At 37.5% G+C, this 19,063-nt stretch overlaps 1 protein-coding gene across 1 annotated transcript in view; it reads right to left on the bottom strand.

Annotated features, from left to right (window-relative positions):
* Positions 1 to 3,222: 3,222 nt before the first annotated feature.
* Positions 3,223 to 19,063, bottom strand: part of LOC139744074 (mitochondrial dicarboxylate carrier-like) — a 30,136-nt gene continuing 14,295 nt past the window's right edge. Inside the window, exons 5-10 of the mRNA XM_071654530.1 lie at positions 12,619 to 12,709; positions 9,664 to 9,707; positions 9,051 to 9,121; positions 7,534 to 7,626; positions 5,767 to 5,847; positions 3,223 to 4,252 (exon numbers count right to left, since the gene is read on the bottom strand). Of these exons, the coding sequence (XP_071510631.1) occupies positions 4,082 to 4,252; positions 5,767 to 5,847; positions 7,534 to 7,626; positions 9,051 to 9,121; positions 9,664 to 9,707; positions 12,619 to 12,709 (551 nt within the window). The 3' untranslated portion in view covers positions 3,223 to 4,081. The remainder of the gene's footprint in view (positions 4,253 to 5,766; positions 5,848 to 7,533; positions 7,627 to 9,050; positions 9,122 to 9,663; positions 9,708 to 12,618; positions 12,710 to 19,063) is intronic.

Genomic DNA, 19,063 nt, shown 5'->3' with positions numbered 1-19,063 from the left:
TACACGCCATATATTTCGCGAGTCTAAATTTTCACAATTCAGGAATTCCCAACGATTTCGCGCGTGGTTAAATTCACGATCGTGGAGTCCTGCACTGAACAGAGAAATGTACACCAGTACGTCACATTCACATCCCAATCAGAGTCAATATTTTCGTGTGTCTTTAATTTCGCGAATAGCACCTAACTCGCGAAATTCGCAAAAATAAAAACCTCGCAAAATATTTGGCGTATACAGTATGATTTCTACGTTACCAGGCAGATGACACAGGCATACATGTACTAGTGCTAATCATAACTGATTGTCATTCTCTTAACTATGTGTTCACCTCTTTGACCTAATTGTATTTCTGACATATGAGACAAATGCATGTTTTTATTTGTGGTTTTGTTTTGATCAAATTAGAACAAATCCCTATGAAACACAAGAGTGATAGGCCAAGTTTACAAATGTAATCAAACTCATGAATATTCCCCTCCCTTCTGCAAGGACCAATGCCAACTCAATCTACATTTGTACTTGATCTCATTGATGTTGAAAGAGTCTGTCATGTCAATTTTGTATACCAGCCTTACTTTCTGCTGCATCAGGCAAGACGTGGGCAGGCCTCTAGGAAATTTTCTCTTTTCAAGGAATCCACATTTCTTGCTCTATGATACGCATGCATAAAATTCAAATACATTTGTAAACTTGTCTATTGATTGGCTATGTGAGGGTAGTCTTTGATTTCTATGGATGGGCAAAAAGAAAAAAAAAATCGCAGGTAAATACTCAAAACCAACAACTATGCAACCAATGGCCCCATTATCCTTTTCAGTACCAATGATTCAACACCATTGACATCAAACACATCATACGTACATGTAGTTGCCTTGGCAATGACAGGGTTAATCCTTATGATCAACTACAAGCCACAGTCACACTGGCAATTCATCTAGAAGTTTAACTTTGGGAAGAGTTTGCGAAGTTTGCCTGTCTGTTTACGATGGTGGCCAAACTTCTCAAAGTTTCAGTTCTCGATCAGTTCTTTAAGTTTGGGTCACTGGTGTGCATGATGCGCAACAAAGAACAATATGCACCCTATCCACTGATCTCTACCCTCTTACGACAGATCAGTGGTGCTGTCTTACAGCTTCGGAAGGCACCACACACAGGAAGTGGACTGGTCACGTGACGAACTTTGCGTAGTTTCAGCTGCATGCGTTCACACTGCACAAGTTTTGAGAGGATTTGCAAGGGTCAGGGAAATTTCCCCAATTTTAGTGGACAGTTTTGCGCAAAGTTTTTAGTGAAGTTTGCATTCAGGCAGGCCAAACTTCAAGAACTTAAACTTTGAGCACTTAAACCTAAAGAATTTTTGCAGCGTGACCATGGCTATAGATGAGCCTTTCAAGTTAACTGCCTGATAATGTTTTTGGGATTTGTACCCAGGTACAAATTTGCAGTGAACATTTTTACAGCTACTGATATTTCATATTAAACTTTGTTTTCCTTCTCAGGACGTTTGCACTTTTCTTATACTTCATAATTACCAAGGGCAGGTCACAACAGTCAATCAGGACACAATTTACTGATTCCGTCATTAGCACAAGTTAAACTATGTTGCTGCAACATAGCAATTCCTGTTGTATTCTTCAATTGCTCCCTGGCCATGAAACATTGCAACCATGATACGCAGGCAAATCAATACATGTCTAGCACCAAATTTACGTTAACTGAGCAAATCAAATCCACAACTCTTCAGAGATGTTCAAGATATTCAGCATTTGACTCATTATTACAGCAAAAAGTCTCCAGAGTCGTAATCACACATAATCATCGTTTTTAATATACAAATGTCACTTCCCTCCTTCTCTCCCCCCCCCCCCCCCCCCCATCCATCTTTTCCCTCCTTCCACTTTGCCTTGGCACATGCATGAAATGACTAGCTGTATCTACTCCATGCTTTTCAATGCATGATTCCTAGGATAGCAAATCATTCTTCTTCTTTTTTTGTTGCTATTCTAACCAATTCAGATATTCATCTTACAATTCGTTCATGAAAAGATGAAAAGATTCTGGTGCAGTCAGAATTTAGTATTTGATAGGGTAGGTGTTTCCTGTTGATAGGGTCAGCCCTTGTTTACGATATGTGTGCACAAATTTGAATATGACTATATGGTTACTGTAAAATGAGAAATTTTTGTGTGCATTCTAATTTTGCGAATTTTGTGTGGGCCAATATTTGCAAAATTGAAATGCACGCTGAAGTTTTTGTCTACACTACACGTGCATGGAATGCCAACGGCAATATGCGAAAATTTCATGAAGCCAAAAAGCCTCTTGGCTACAATTTGCAAAAATGTCAAACCGCAAAAATTTCTTGCTTTACAGAAGCTGATCGCAAACAATAGCAGTCACAAGTTCAGGTACACGTAAGCTTAGAATGAAGCGTCTTACGTAGTTTGATAAAAGGAGAAGTGGAACCAACAGGTAGATTGCATAATATCAGCTCTTCATACTTAATGCATGTACATGTGCTTCACTATAACCCTTGAGGTACAGTATTTCATACTCAGTATGTTATCAGTGTTGGAAGGAATATATATATTTTTCAATTGCTTTTTGGCAGCATTTGTACAAGCTAAATACCGAGGACAGCGTCAATAGCTTCTTCACAGCTTGTCAGGTGTATCCAGTGACTTTGCTCTTTTTGATTACTCATGCCCACTTATCACTGTTGTACTGCATTGAGTCAATTGTACACAACACATTTTATACACATATAACACATACAAAGGCATTTTTTGGCGTTATATACCATTCCATGACAGCTGAATATTGTGCATTGCTACGTGTATTAATTGGCAGCCTCAATAAATCTGTAAGCTCAATGCTTTTTTGATCCGCTGACTACAAGCTGTAGAGCTATAGCTGAAATATGTTTCAACATACATCTGTAATCCTAGGCTCTCTACCATAATGAAACTATATTATGTAGCAAATCTTGAAAGTTACAATTCAGAGAATTACCAATAAAATGTATGTACTTCATAACTGCTGGGTGCCCACGGTCAATTGATGTAATGATCCCTTACGTGCACTACGATTGACAATTAGTAGCTGATTGTGGAATTTTTGCTTATGTCTATGACAATTTGTGCCACTATTGAAATTGTGGGTGGTCCGCATCATGGAGTAATCGTGGCGATCACATCAGAGCCCATCAGTGTTTTGATCATTGACAGTTTTAAACAACTCAATTTTTTTTTTTCACGATCATCGTGACTGCCACGACTGACTTCAATATTTGATATGACATACATGTATACTACAGACATTTTAACACATGAGATGTTTGGCTTTTGTTATTGTTGTTGTCACTCATAGGAAGCACACACAGTAGCTCATGGTAAAAAAGAAAACAAAATAAAATCTCAGCCAAAATGAGATTTCATACATGATCTGGTATTAAAATGAAACAAAGCGAACAAACTAAAAATAAAACATACACCGTACGTGTACATGGCACATAGACATATTTTTAAAACTATTAAAGTGTCATAATCATACACATGTATATGTGTGGCTTGCCATGATCCATATAAGTACACAGGTCACAAATTGGCAAACATATTGGACATATGCTTCATACGTACAGTATGTAACTGATATCCTCTGATTTAGGTTGAGGCATCTCAAAAGGAACTGTTGCATACAAAATATAAATTACTTCTCTGATATTCCATTCATCCACACAAATATCTCATTTTTAATAGCACTAAACTACGACGTGGCCCTATACACAGGCTACCAGTCGAACATCATAAGCCTGGCTGGCGACAGCCTATTTTTGGGCCCGTAATGATTTGTACTCTGGAAGCAGTATCTCATAAAGGGCAAGAGTCATTCTTAATCACATGATAATCCATCAACACGTTCCAACATCCACCGTCTATTCCACCAAATCATAAGCCCCAACTTACACGAAAAATTCAAGTGCTTTGAACGCGAGTCCGTCCACGAATGAGATTTGTCGAGGACTTCGTCATCATCGCCGCGAAGCATCGTCGCAATCTGACCTCGCCCGATGCCAAACGGCTCAAGACTTGACCTCTACCCGGATCTCGCGGCCGAAGCGCAGACGGAGTTGCTCGAAGAAGAGGAAGGTGATGATGGTGTGCGGCCCGAGGCGGACAAATGCGGGAATGAATCCCTTGAAGAAACCCATGGGCCCTAGCTTGGCAACGTTCAGGAAGCAGTCTAGTGAATTCTGGGAAATACAGATGAAATTATGTCATGAAGAACAGTGGTGGCATTTAATAGTTTACAAATACTCAATGTTTATGAGTGCACTGGTTCCGAATATTACATGAGCATGTAAGTGTAGCCATTCTATTCAATGACACTTCAAATGTAATATTTGAACTGTTGCACAAATAATAAAACATTGAATATTTGTTTTATACAACACACAATATACACGTACACCTAGTGTAGGCCAAAACAGATCTAACATTAAGCCTATCTAGGAGGAGGACTAACAATTAGGCCTAGATCTAGATCTCTAGATCTAGATCTAGAAACGGGTGTGTGCGTATGCAGTAATGCTTTACGATACACACGAGAAATTCATTGCATCCCAGGATCTATTGCACTGCTGGCCCGGGCCGCTTGGTTTACCGTTCAATAGTCAACTATCGCACTGCTATTGAGAGTGAGCGTGTGGTAGCTGACTCTTCTGAATGTCATGTGACCCACATTCATCCAATCAGATGGCAAGGATCTATACATGTGTTGTATAACAACCTATTGTGATACACTACTAATACTATAGTTTAGCAAAGCACAGTACATAAAGTGAGTCTGTTGGCAGAATTCTTGTGTTAGGATTACAACTTGCAAATTCGAAACAATTATGAAACTGACCTCCTGCTTCATGTTTGGTGAAAACACAAGAAAGTTCACAAGTTATAAACATGCTCTTAATTGCAATCAAAGTCTACATTCAAGTATATGAATATGAAAGAAATACTGCACATTGTCTGTACTGCTATGATTATATATGAATAGTCCTAAAGTGCTTGTAACCCTGTTTGGTATTATCATGGTGTATAATCATGAGAAATGCCCACACTCCTACCTAGAACTGACAATAATATCAATAACTGAAATATTTGCTAACATGAAATTACCGATGCCACTTTTATTATCTCCACCAAGGAAGGAGGTTATGTTTTCATCAACATTTGTTTGATTGTTAATGTTAGTTACATAGTTTGTCTGTGTGCAAAATAACTCAAAGTTGTTCACGGATTTGGATTAAACTTTAATACAAATACAGGAAAGGTTGACAATGACACAAGGAACAGATGATTAGATTTTGGTAGTGATTTAGGAATTATTATGGATTTTATGAAGGATTTTCGATATTTTGGCAGGTGGGGTCAATGAACATACAGGGAGTTCAAGCTGCACATCTTTTGAGGTTTACATACACGCACTAAAGTGCGTGCTCTAGTTTCTGCTACGGCGAGGCACCACGCAGCTGGAAGTTGATAATGTAACAAAAGGCTTCTATATTGGGGAAATTCTACAATTTTCAGCACGCATACGTATGAGTGGATATCCCTGATGTCATTTGGAGAATGAGATCAGTGGTGGAAATGAGCTGCTTGGCGGAGGTCTGCACTCTCAGAGTGCTTTTCTATTTCTTTTTTTTTTTTCAGGGAAGCCTTGAATGAATCAGAAATGGCATGATGTGATATGATTCGCTCCCTGTAATACCTTGTACTGTCCTGGCTTGGCATTCATTAGTCTCGTCTTCATGACGTCCGCTGGTTGGGTCAGCGCTGTGGCACACGTTCCCTGTGGTAAGATTTTAAAAAGAGAACAATCATATATAAGAAGAGCTTCAATGCAGGTCTAGATGCTGGAGAGCAGGGAGAAGACTCTGTTCATATATTTAATACCAGATGTACACATAGTCAGCTGAGAACCAGAAGGGCACTATCATATTCTAAGATTTGAGCGTAAATAAAAACGAAACAATCAGTTTTTGATTTTATGAAATAAAAATCTTATTTAAACAAAAGCACTGTTGCAAATATCGGGTATTAAAGTACATGCAGTACCCTTATGGTTTTGATTTTTAATATTCTATTGAAAAAGAAAACACTTTAAAAATTGACACCATAATGTAGAGGAGATAGAGCTCTGCAACGTGATACCAATAACTTAATTCAGTGTACACCCAAAATTGCAGTAACTCCCTTCTGGTTCTCAGCCACTGTGGGTTTTCATTTGCAGAAGACAGATGGAAAGAAGAATATAATATATGGATGGGTAGGTAGAGGAACAGATAGAGGGATGAAAGGATGGATGGATGGATGGATATAAATGGAGGGAGAGATGGATGGATGAATGCAGTATCGATGGATGTACAAAATGACTACACTTAGAGATGGGTTGGTAGATTGATATACAAAATGTATTCACGCATATCAATATATTTCCTTTAATGCCCTTCACAATGTTCTCCAGTTATAACAGACATGGTTATAATGAAACTCTTGTTACAGTGAGGCAAAAATTCAGGTCCCAAAATTATTGTCTACATAACCTTGTATTTATATTGTTCAGCTATAATGAAATTTTGATATAATGAAACAAAAACTGCTAGTCCCAAGGACTTCATTATAATGGAAGTTGCCAGTAATTATCTAAAATCGACTGCAGTGGACATACACAATGTCTGTATCCTCTTCCAGCTCCTTTGCCTCTTCCTTTTAACTCCTTCATACTTCTGTTTATTCTTCTTCTTTTTTGTCTCTCTCTCTCTCTCTCTAACACACACACACATAAACTCACCCATCCACACACACACACACACATGCACACTCCTGACACAGATGAACAAATATTTGAGGTCATATCCACAGTAAAATCTCTACTGCTGACACTGCAGTCACGTCAGCAAATGGCTATAACAAAGCTACCAGGTTCCAGAGTGCAAGGGGGGTTGCTTATTTTAACTGTGCAAACATGAGCGAACAGCTTGGCACACAGAAACTCTTGATCGCACCTACAGCAAATTTGTGATGAGGAGAGCAAAAAAATATGCTGAACATGGCTTCATATCTGTGTCAATATATGCACAGATTCTATCTTGATGCACTGTTACTGTGTACACATAACATTCCACTTCTGAAAACGACTCCCAAGGCCAGGGTGGGGTTGGTTCCAGTCTGTGCTTTTAATGCAAAGCTTAAACAGGATCACCATACCATGTTCCTGGAATGATGGTAGCGCCTCCTTTTCTGAACCATCTAATCAAGGTTTTTTGACTCCCCCACCCTTTTGCTGCGGCCGTGTGTGAACTGCAATAAAATGTACATTGAGATCAGTGATAGAACTGTACAGAGTTACTTTGGGATCCTTGAATATATCCGCATAGGACCAGCCTTCCCATTATTAAATAAAATGGTATCACCACTCTACCGCATCCTTAAAAAGGGCTGCAAGGATGGGTACACCTCATCCTGGTATGCTTACCGCTAACGTGCTGGCTGTGAAGTGAGTGATGATGTTGTCTTTGAAGTAACCTGAAGCAATCAAGAGTTGTTTGTATTGGTCATATAGAGCCACCTGAAACAGAACAGAAAAACAAGACATGACAAGGACTGCATGTTATAAACCAAAAACACACCAAATGCATACCAATTACATACCAATTACATACCAATTATATACCAATTACATACCAATTACACACCAACTACATATCAATTATATACCAACTATATACCAATTGCATACCAATTACATACCAATTACATACCAATTATATTCCAACTGTATACCAATCATACCTGTCTAATTATATACCATTTAAAATCGCTCACTGAAAATGAAAACGTGTAACTGGCACTAGGAATACAATGTACGTTTTATGACCATCCAGCTCAAAACCCACAAAAAGTAGGTCAAAATAATTTTTCACTTTTCTTCATACACACTGTAGTTTAAAAAGAGTTTAAACCCTAAGCTCTGAGATGATAAAATATAGCTTGTTAGAATTAGACCATCCTAACCCATTCAAAAAGTGATTGAAATAAGAGAGAGTTTAGAAGGTGCAGTTTCATAGCAACGGGAGAAAAGAGAATTTATGGTATTAAACTCAGGCATGCTGTGCAGAAGCACCAATGAAAATCACAGTAAAAGCAGCACCGGTCTGAAAAAAATATGGTCTAGGAAAACTGCACACATCTCAGTTTGGGTTTTGTTTCAAGCCATCAAATTTTGACAGCAGGTAGAGAAGAGATTACTCTCCCAGGTAAGAAAAAACTTTACAAATTTGAGTCGGTCAAACCAAAGACTATTTTGGTCCATTATAGAGAATCCTTATCTGTGACTTTTTGTGAGTTTTGATCTAGGCAGTCACATACGACAAAATATTTTGAGCAAAGTATATCGTTGCTGGGGTGACAAGACCTTGCATCTAACATTTTGATGAAAATTACTTTTTTGGATTAATGGTCAAATAATGGGTGCCTGTCCAAACCCAAACTGTCTTACGGCATAAATGAAGTCACCATGGCATGTCAAAGGAAAGGCTATCCACTTCGCCATAGTGCTTTGGCTGCCATGTTTTTTGGCTCTCCTGAACGTTTGACATTTTGTAGATACGAGGTCTTGTTGCCCCAGCAACGATATGCCCAATTTTATTTTGGTGCTGGCATTGTATTGGGCAAATGTGAAAAATTTCAGTGTTTCAATACTTTTGGTGTGTATGGTACTGTCAGACCAGAAACATTCGCAGCATTAAATTTTTGCAAATTGGAACCAACAGCCTTTTTTGCCACTTGAAATTTTTGCAAATTGTCACTGGTATTCAATGCATAGAAGTGTAGACAAGAACTTTTGTGTGCTTTTCAATTTTCGCGAATTTTTGCTCCTTGCGAAATTTGTGAAAATTTTATGGCATGCAGTACATATTCCTTTTTGGTTCTGGTGTTACAGTACATAATCCTTTCAGCCGGTAGTGCATGGATGTTGCAAAGGTCACGAACCTGTCCGAAGGTCATAAGGAAGCCCCTGATAACAGCCATTGAACATCCATTGAAGAGATTCTTTGGTCCCTCTGGAGAAGCAAACACGGAAACACAACAGATTACTATTAAAGTAACAAACCAGGGGGAATATTCTTTAAAGAAATTACAGAACGTGAGGTCTTCTTTATGATAATTTTATTTCCAATTTGATCAACACTTGACTTTTAACTTGACACTGTTCTTTTCAAAATCTATAAACTTTCCAGGACTGAGAGATTCTGATGCAATGATTGACAGTACAGTTCCCTCTTCTTCTTCTTTTTTTTCGTTCTTTTTTTTTTTTGAGTGCAAAAAAAAAAGATGCAATAGTACATGTATTTCCACACTATCATTTTCCACTGTCATATTCTTAGACAAGAAGGTTGCACAATAGTCCATCAAAACTAAATTTCTCATTCCATAGCTCATTACATGACACTTGAGCCAAACTAATATGGAGTGTACAGAGGGAGAAACTAGCAATACACATAACAAGTGTACATCAAATATGTCGCCACCGTGGTATCACAGTCATGTGCGAGAGAAAGGGAGAAAAGAAAACAAGATTTGATTATTTCAGCAATGTGCGTACCGTGCTTGAGAATCTGCCATAGACCATCAATGGCATGCTTGTAGCTGCAGATAAGAAGAACAACAAAGAGAACAGGGGGAAAGTAATTATTACTGGTACACTAAAAAAGCTGTTCAGATGCTGTTGCCATAGTGACTGTACAATGCAATTTCCAGATGTATGGCAAGCTGGTGACGTTTCAACATATTAGATTTTCTTTCTCTTTCTGTTTGTCTAAATCCAACAGGGTATTTCAATCAATTGAGAAAATAAAATGAAACAAAACAAAACACCAGAAGAATGCTTCCTCTACTCTCACTAGCTCTCTCTCTCTCTCTCTCTCTCTCCTTTCCTCTTTCTATCTCTCATCTCTCTCTTTATCTATATTTCTATATATATATTGTATATCTTTCTATCTATCTTTTGATCTATCTACCTTTCTATCTATCTACCTTTCTGTCTATCTATCTTTCTATTTATCTACATTGTATCTGTCTACCTATCTATCTACATATATCTTTCTATCTCTATTATCTACCTGTACTTACATCTACTCGTACAGTAGGAGGACTTAATCATCAACTAATCATCTTTCTCTGTCATCAGCTTGGCAGATTAATTTTCTCGAGATGACTTGGCATCTTGGCAAGATGCTAACAAGATGGTCATTAAAAGATTTTCATCTACACCAACAACGACTTATAGCCTCAAATATCACTAGTTGAATATCAACCTGAATGCTGGTTAAATTTTCATCTACATGTACGATGTAAATCTGTGATGCATTAAAAGATTTTCATCTAGAATACAGCAATGGATATCACTATTTGAATATCACCACAACCTCTGGTTAAATTTTCATCTACATGTACATGTACAGTATGTTTTCTCTGCTACATAAAACAAATTTTCATCTAGACCAACAATGACCTAGCCATGAATATCACTATTCAAATATCAATACAAATGCTGGTTAGATTTTCATAGTTATGATGTACAAATGTATGTCCCCACCTCCTCCCCCCCTCCCCATCTCACTACAATGAACAAATTATAAAATCAGGAACACACACTGTTCTTCATAAACATGTTACCATCTCAAAACATGTTTTGACTATCTAAAGAAATACTCGGTGAATAGCAAATACAAATAACAGCTTTAAATTAACAGGATGCCTGAGAAAATACAATTAAAACTAATTAAAGTTATAAAAACTCTAAAACCTTGTTGATTCTTGAATGGGTGGTAACAACTTATACGATGATTGATTTAACTTTCATGGGTAAACATGGATAAACAACTTTGGTGATAACCACATGATTTAACATGAGTCAGCTACTGACTGAAAGTATCACTTTTCCTATTCTGCCAAATTTGAAATGATTTTTGATCATGGACAGGTTTTATACTGTTTCATACATGTACAGTAGTTAAAGGGATAGTACAGTATTGGTGGAGATGAAAATTGGGCTTTTAAGTTTTTGCAAGATACCAAGAAAACACTTATTATATAGTACAGAGCATACCATTTTAAGAGGAATTCAAAGTTTATTTGATGAAAATCGGGTTTGGAATGGCTGAAACACCCAAAAACAAAGGAAAACAAAGTGATCGTAATTAAATGTGGGTCCCACACTTTTTTAGAATCGCTCCGGTTTGGATATCTCAGCCATTTCAGAACCAATATTCATCAAATAAACGTTGAATTCCTCATGGATTTACATGCTCTTTCATATTTCATAAGAGGTTTTTCATTATCTCACCAAAAAATGTTAGATACCTGAAATTAGGTCTCAATCAAAACTATACGATCCCTTTAATGTAAAGAGGAGATAGGATACTTTACATACAATACCTTTAAACCCTTTGCTTTTAGAAATTAGGTTAGCGCAGCAATACCTCTATGTGAAATCACCATACACAATACAAAAAGAGTTCAAAGGATGGCTTGAAAAGATTTTGACGGAATAGTGCCATCATGGCAATTCTTCTTGATCTACGATGTGTGCATATACGTACACAACTTTTGTCCTGATCTGCAGAAGGTTTCAATACTACTACTAGGTAAATTGTGAAAACATTACAAAGATCAATGATTATGTAGAGTGGTCAAGCAAAATAAACTGTATCAATGTGCATCTTTTGTGCTTGAGAAGAAAAGCCATATATTCTCTGTTACATTGTACCTCAAACCATGTTAATAATCACACAACCAATGTATTTGTCACAAGACTGCAGCTTTACTGTTATACCAGAGACATTCCACAATAAACAGCAATTTGGCCTTTGTAGTTATTGCTGCTTCTTTTTTGCCAGTGGAACTCAAATCAAATTGGGACTCAGTCAAATGGAGAAATGAAAAGAATTCCTCAGTTTTCGCTCTATTGAAGGGATTCGCAGAGTGCTGCACACTCCAATTACCAGACAGCAATTCAACAATAAATGTAAAATGATGTCTGAGTGGAATACAATTCGATGAGGCCCGTTCACACACAACGAAAATCGAAATTACAATCGCGATCCAAATTTCGATTTTTTTTTTCCGACCGTTCATACACAAGGAAAAATCGCACTTCGCAGCAAGGAAAGAACGATCAGTGGCCGAATTGCGCATGCGCGAATTTTGCATGACCGAAGACTGACCCCACGGTCCCAATAGAGTTTCGCACATGCTCCAAACGATGGGATTAAAAATACCGATTTCTGAATCTCAATCGCGCTCACACACACGACGCTTGGCAAAATAATCACGATTTTTCTGAACAATCACACTATCAGTGCGATTTGGATCGCAATTAGGATTGCGAAAATTAGTGAAATTTTTCTGTCCACACAGGAAAAAGTTTCGAAATTTTGATCGCAATAAGAAAATCGATTTTTAAATCTCACTTTTCCCCTTGTGTGTGAATGGGGCTATTATGTAGGAGGGACCACACAGGTGTTGGTGCACAAATTGGCAGCTTGTACGAACTCACTTTCTTCTCTGTTCTGGAGGTAGTTTGATGTCGTTCTGCATCCTGACGTTAATGAGATCGGCCGGGGTGCCCACCACCCCTCCTGTAGCACCTGTCGAGTGACAATGGGAAAGAGTGATACAGTCAATGCCAATGTTACACTTTAATCACACACTCCATAAAGCTTCATGTGCTTTGCTCTTTTATACAAGTGTACAGTAGGTCTCTATTCATTTTTGTATAGAATGATGAATCCTGAAAAATCTGAAAGAAAAACTTACATCTGAAGCTGGAGAAATGCAATGGCCAATCATTCACTTCTTAACTTCTCATGTACTCGGATATTCAAACTTCTCCACTCTGATTATTATCACTAAACTTCACACTGGTTTCTTGAATATGGGAAATTCATTTTACATTTTCAAAAAAAGAAGTTATACAATTCAGACAGCGCTGTTCATCTACATCTGAACATTCCTGCACATACAACTTGTGGTTGACACTGAGAGTTGTGATTACATCAAACATTGATAACTGTTGTATCCTGTGGTACATAGGCCTATCATGCCGCCACATCTGGCATTACATAATACCACTCCAGCAAAAGTTCAGTTGTCCCAAGCAATTAACCCTTGTTGCTAGATGGCTGCACACATTTGCATGGCGCTAGGTCACTGGTGTACATTACTAGTCTGTATGATACGTCTATCATGTAAATGATGTGATCATGTAAATGATGTGATCATGTACAACAGTTACTGTAGCATGTGTTGCACGGAAAATTTGTCAAGTGACAAGGTGTACAGTTGTGCATTGCACTCGTTATGCTTGTCACAACAAAGATTCATGTCATGTCTGCTATGAGCATCATGATGAGCAATTAATTGATGGGGACTGGCAGATACAGACTGTAATACTGCAGCCAAGCATTTAAACAATATTAAAGCGCACAAATACCTGTACAATGTACAATGTACATACAATGTACAACATACCTGTATACACCTGCACAGTACATTGTATTGTACATTGTATTTACACATCAGTATGAACACATGATGCACAGTATGTCTAAAAAAAAAAATTACAGTCAGATTTTTGCATTGAATACACCCAATATGATTAAACTGTCTATATGTTACTTCAGGGTCTTAAAATATAACATCTTAGCTCTATTTTGCAGAAAACCCCATTCAATTTGGTTAAGCGGTCACAGAGAAATGTGGAATGTTGTACAGCATGTCATGAGTCTGATTCTTCCAAGTTTAGCACTTCGATGCTCTTGTGTGTGAATACAATACCGGTAGACAGAACTTGGAGGGAAGAGATTCCCGACATCCTCTACAAAATTCCTCGTTTCTCTTTGACCACTGAAGCAAATCGAATGGGGTTTTCTTTAAGATGTGGGCAATGAGTTATAGTTTCATACCCTGAATTTGTATTTAGCGTCGATAAATATTGTACGAAACCACTGACTGCGACCAGCAGCGTGCAGCCCATTGAAAGCATATAGCTAACTGCGACCTAGCCCGACCAGACACTGTAATTACGCCGTGCGAATACAGCGTCTGACAAGCGAGGCATATACATAGCTTCAAAGTGAGGAACCTCAACACAACTAAAAAACTTATGAAAATCTATAAAGAATATGTTACTCACGCTAAATGCATGCTTGTATTACAGAAGAATTGTTCACCACAAACATCTTATCCGTTGATGGATTTGAAATTTGTGCGCATGTGATGTGTTCGCATGCACTGGCTGTAGTATTCAGTGTATGTAGCTCTCCCAAGGTCCTCTCGACCGAGTCACATTCAGTCATCAATTCGAACAGAAAGGGACTATAGGCAGAACCAAACGTTGCCCGAAGCCTGTTTTCAATACTTCACCTCAATTGGTAAGTCTTCAAATTGAAGAATTTTTGGGATTTTAAGTTGACATTTATCCTGCGATACTAAATCTGTCATGATCCTGAATGCTACAATGCGAAGCCCGATTACACTATGCGTATGGGACTGCTGGTCGCTATGCGTATGGGGCTGCTGGTCGCAGTTAATTGCATGATTACTATTATGAGAGCACTTTGGGGTGAGTAAGTCTCACAGTGTTAGTTATATGAAAGGTACTTTAACCTGAAACACAAACTAACACAAGGAAATTCAAGGAAACTTATGAGGTACCAAAACTTTTTATTATCTTTAAGCAGGAGAGACTGATGTACATGTACTATTAATGATGAATTGGGTCATGACCTTACATGACCTTTATACAAAGGAAGGGAGGCCAATCCGGAGTAATAACAAGGTGGATCAATCACAATAATGACTGACATTCACACTGTCATCCATCCTTATCTATCTGCACAAGGGGCTATCATTATGTAGATCTATAGATGTCTGTTTGTCAAGTAGAACGATGTAGTGAGGCCACAAGAATGAGGTCTCAAAGCTGTATGTACTGTATGTCCCCCCAAAAAAATTACAACAGGACCCTCCACAATGATAACTTTAAAAATAGTTTATAACCAATCCAAATACAATTTCAGGGTATGAAACTATAACTCATTTGCCACATCTTACGGAAAACCCCATTCAATTTGCTTCAGTGGTAAAAGAGAAATGAGGAGTTTTGTAGAGCATGTCAGGAATCCCTTCCCTCCAAGTTCTGTCCATTGTGTTCACACATACACAATTCCAAGAGCATCCAAGTGCTAAACTTGGAAGAATCAGACTCATGACAAGCTTTACAACAATCCACATTTCTCTGTGACCACTTAACCAAATTGAATGAGGTTTTCCACAAAATAGAGCTATGATGTTCATATATCTTAAGACCCTGGAGTAGCATTTAATTGTACTGTAGGTAGTCTAATCATATTGGCAATATCAATGTGAAAATCTGATTGTTATTTTTGGGGGGACATACATTTGTAGGCCTACTGTAAAGTGTACCAGTAGTCTCTGAAATGCAAAGTAGCAATATCCAGAAGTGTATTGTAATGCAGTGTCATATTAAGAATGCAGACTAATGTTTTTTAAAAGGCTCATGAATGAGGAAAAATAACTTTATACACCACTCTACCACATCTTTCCACAAACTCATGACAGCCCCGTGGTTTGGAAGTGAACACATCTCAGACTCAGGGAACTTTCAGGTGTTAGAGCGTGCACATATTTGACCTTTGACTTTTCACTTCCCAGCAATACACACGGCTGCACTTTTGCAGACACGTGGTGCGAACGTGTACGTGCCCTGGAGTGCATTGAGGCACGACCTGGTGCGTGCAAAAACAACCCTCTCATGAGCATACAGTGTACACTGTAAATGTAGACTGCGTGTGCATGCAGGGAATCACACTGACAGGAATCAAATTCACTATCATCAGATTTAGTGCATTTCCCAACAGAGATCAAGATTGTGTAGTGTACAATATATTCCAACTAATAATGAACATAATACTGCATCCCTCCCTCTCCAAATTCATGCACAATGGAACACTGATGCAGTAGGCCCTACAAGTGTGGCCATTGATATGATCCATTTTTTCCCCTCCCCATCTCCCTCTGTCTTTTTTGAAGGTCTGTCTGTTTGTCTGTCTGTCTCTTTCTCTGACTTTCTATCTATCTATCTGTCTATCTATCTATCTATCTATCTATCTACATTGCATCTATTATCTATCATAGATCTCTCTTCTCTCCTTAAATCTCTCAATTCCTCCAAAAAAAATTTGTTTGTTTGCGCTATTTTTAATAGTTTTAATCATAACTTCTAGAATATTCCTTGTGATGTCACAAGTGAGGTATTACTGGAAAGGTTAAATTGGTTGCTCTTTCTGATGATGGACTTTACCTTAAAATGTTTAAAAATGGCGCTTTTCTCATTTTGAAATAACTCTTCAGTTGTATGCCTACATTTTATGCGAAATATTCTTCCCAACTTGTTTGTCCTTGTTGTCTGTAGTATCAAACAAAGCCCAGAATTAAAGAAAGATTGCCCAGTTATATCCAGTTCCCACTGCTACTGATAATGCCATATTTGCATTTCTGCTATTAAGAGTTCCCTGCAGTCTGCATACAGTGAAGGTACAGATTTGCCGATGCTCATCCTATGCTCCACACATTGCGCCCTGTCAGCACATTTCTCCTGTGATTACGCTGACAAAGTGATTCAAAGTCCCTCACCTAATTACTAGAGCAAATGAAAGAAATCTGTTTTTTTTCTGATAATGTATTCAAAGGCTGTATTAAACTGGATAAACAGAAATCTGCATGATACCCAAACAGCTAGACATTTTGGATTATTTTGATGGCTTGCAATCTACACTGTACCAGTCATCGAGATAGCAAGCTATTTTCGGGCTACAATTGTACCTCATTATCCACTACATTTTGTTTTGTATTTCAAGCAATCCAGACTGAACTGGCCAGACTACTGTACAATCTCTGCTTCAAAATAACAGCAACAAACAAGTATTCATCCTTTATCCCTACACATTATTATCCCTACACATACACTGTACACATAGGAGATGTGAATATACTGTAAGGTTATTACACTTACAGTGTATTCACTGTATAACGACAGTGGCTGGTACTGTATGTGCACACATAGTCTAGTTTCTACCAGATACACTTCTGAACGAGTGCAACCAAATCATGCAATCACTGTAAATCCCCAACTACAAATGTAATATTTACTCTACTTTGTGAATTGTGGTTGCCAATGTGGAAACTCAAAAACTTCAATAGTGCATTTAAATTCAACCAAGCCTAACACACTACATGTACCATGTCAAACTTGAAAAACATAAATCAAGCTTTGTATTCATTTCTTGATCCCTGAAATAATCTGAATACACATGTGTAGTTGCCAAGGAATATACTGTAGATATCTATCATCTGTCATGAAAGTGAAATATTTAATAGTCATTTAGAATGAACAGACTAACTGTAAAACATGTTCGCGGCATGAATTTTTCGCGAATTGGAGCCGACAGCCTTTTTCGAGACATGAAATTTTCGCGAAGTGCCACTGGCGTTCAATGCATAGTGTAAACAAGGACTTTCGCGTGCATTTTAATTTCGCAAATCTTGGCGCTCGCGAAATTCGCGAAATTAAAGTGCACGCGAAAATTCCTCATTTCACAGTATGCAATCAGGAGAAAGATGTACATTGTACATGTTTACAATGTACGATGTAGGATGTAGATACATACAATATATAGCATGCAATGCAAATGCTAAAATACAAAGACATTGAAGGGAAATTCACCCCAAAATATGGATTCAGAGAAAGCAGAACAATTATAGCAGTACATACTGTACATGTAATGCAGTGAAATTTGAGAAATACCAGACATTTCTTGTTTTGTTGTTGTTGTTGTTTTTGTTTTTTTCCAAAGTCCTGATTCTGGTTAATAAATCCGTGAACTGTCATTGCTGAATAAGAAGACTACCGGGTACAGCAATTTGTGATGTCACAGTAATGCAACAATATTAGCAAATATGAAGAGAATTTAACATATTTTCATTTTTCTGGCATAATGACAGAATGTTTGATTTACCTTTTCCAGCAGGCAGGGGGAATTATATTACCATCTATATTTGTCTGTGACAAGTCAAAGAAATATATAACTTTTAAATGAAAAAAATTTCATAATTGTGGAATTCCCTTTATATTTTCTTTATCATTATCCTACTGACATATCCAGAATTGGTGTAATCTTCTATCTAAATCTACATTTTCCTCTTTTTACTATGAGACAATTAAACACTCTGACCACTTGATAACCTAAAAGCCTCCTTCTCAAAACAAAAAAGAATGCTGTACAGGACATTATTAGAAGTCCCATGAACCTGCATATCCGTAAGTTGTTTTTTTTTTCTTTTTGTTTTTTTTTTTTACCTAAACTTTCCATGATTTGCATGATTTTGACATATATATCTTCCTGATTTCACTGGATCTGATGCTTTTATGTGCTCCATCAACCAGTTTCGGTAGGAAGAGAACACGGAATAAGAAATAACAAAATGTTAAAAAATACAATCTATAAAGATCAAATAAGTTATACAAATTGTACGAGGCTTCATTCAAAGTGCACTCCAGATAATCTAAACAAACTCAAACTTTTATCTCATCAGTACATACTTGTACTTGTATTGTACACATGAAATGTCTTATTATTAATTAACCACTGTATGACAAATAGAACAGTGAATTAATTCTCCCACCATCACAGCCATCACTTGAATTGGTATACATGGTGGTAATCTTTTTTTTTTTATTCTTTTTTAGATATAATGTATAAATACCTGTTGCTATTATGGCCTCTCCTTTACATGCATTCTTCATGACACGAATGAATGCATGCAAGCCGTGTATCATGCAAGAGTCAGTGTGTTTATACATCACTTCACATTTGTCTCAATGTTAGCACTTCTTATCACTGAATATAAGTTTATTCAAC

Source organism: Diadema antillarum, unplaced genomic scaffold (assembly GCF_040938485.1).
Source record: "Diadema antillarum isolate AM-2024a unplaced genomic scaffold, OU_Dant_1.0 seq00001134_RagTag, whole genome shotgun sequence".
Classification (NCBI taxonomy): domain Eukaryota; kingdom Metazoa; phylum Echinodermata; class Echinoidea; order Diadematoida; family Diadematidae; genus Diadema; species Diadema antillarum.
Note: the sequence above shows the minus strand (reverse complement) of the source record. Positions and strands in the feature narration are given on the sequence as shown.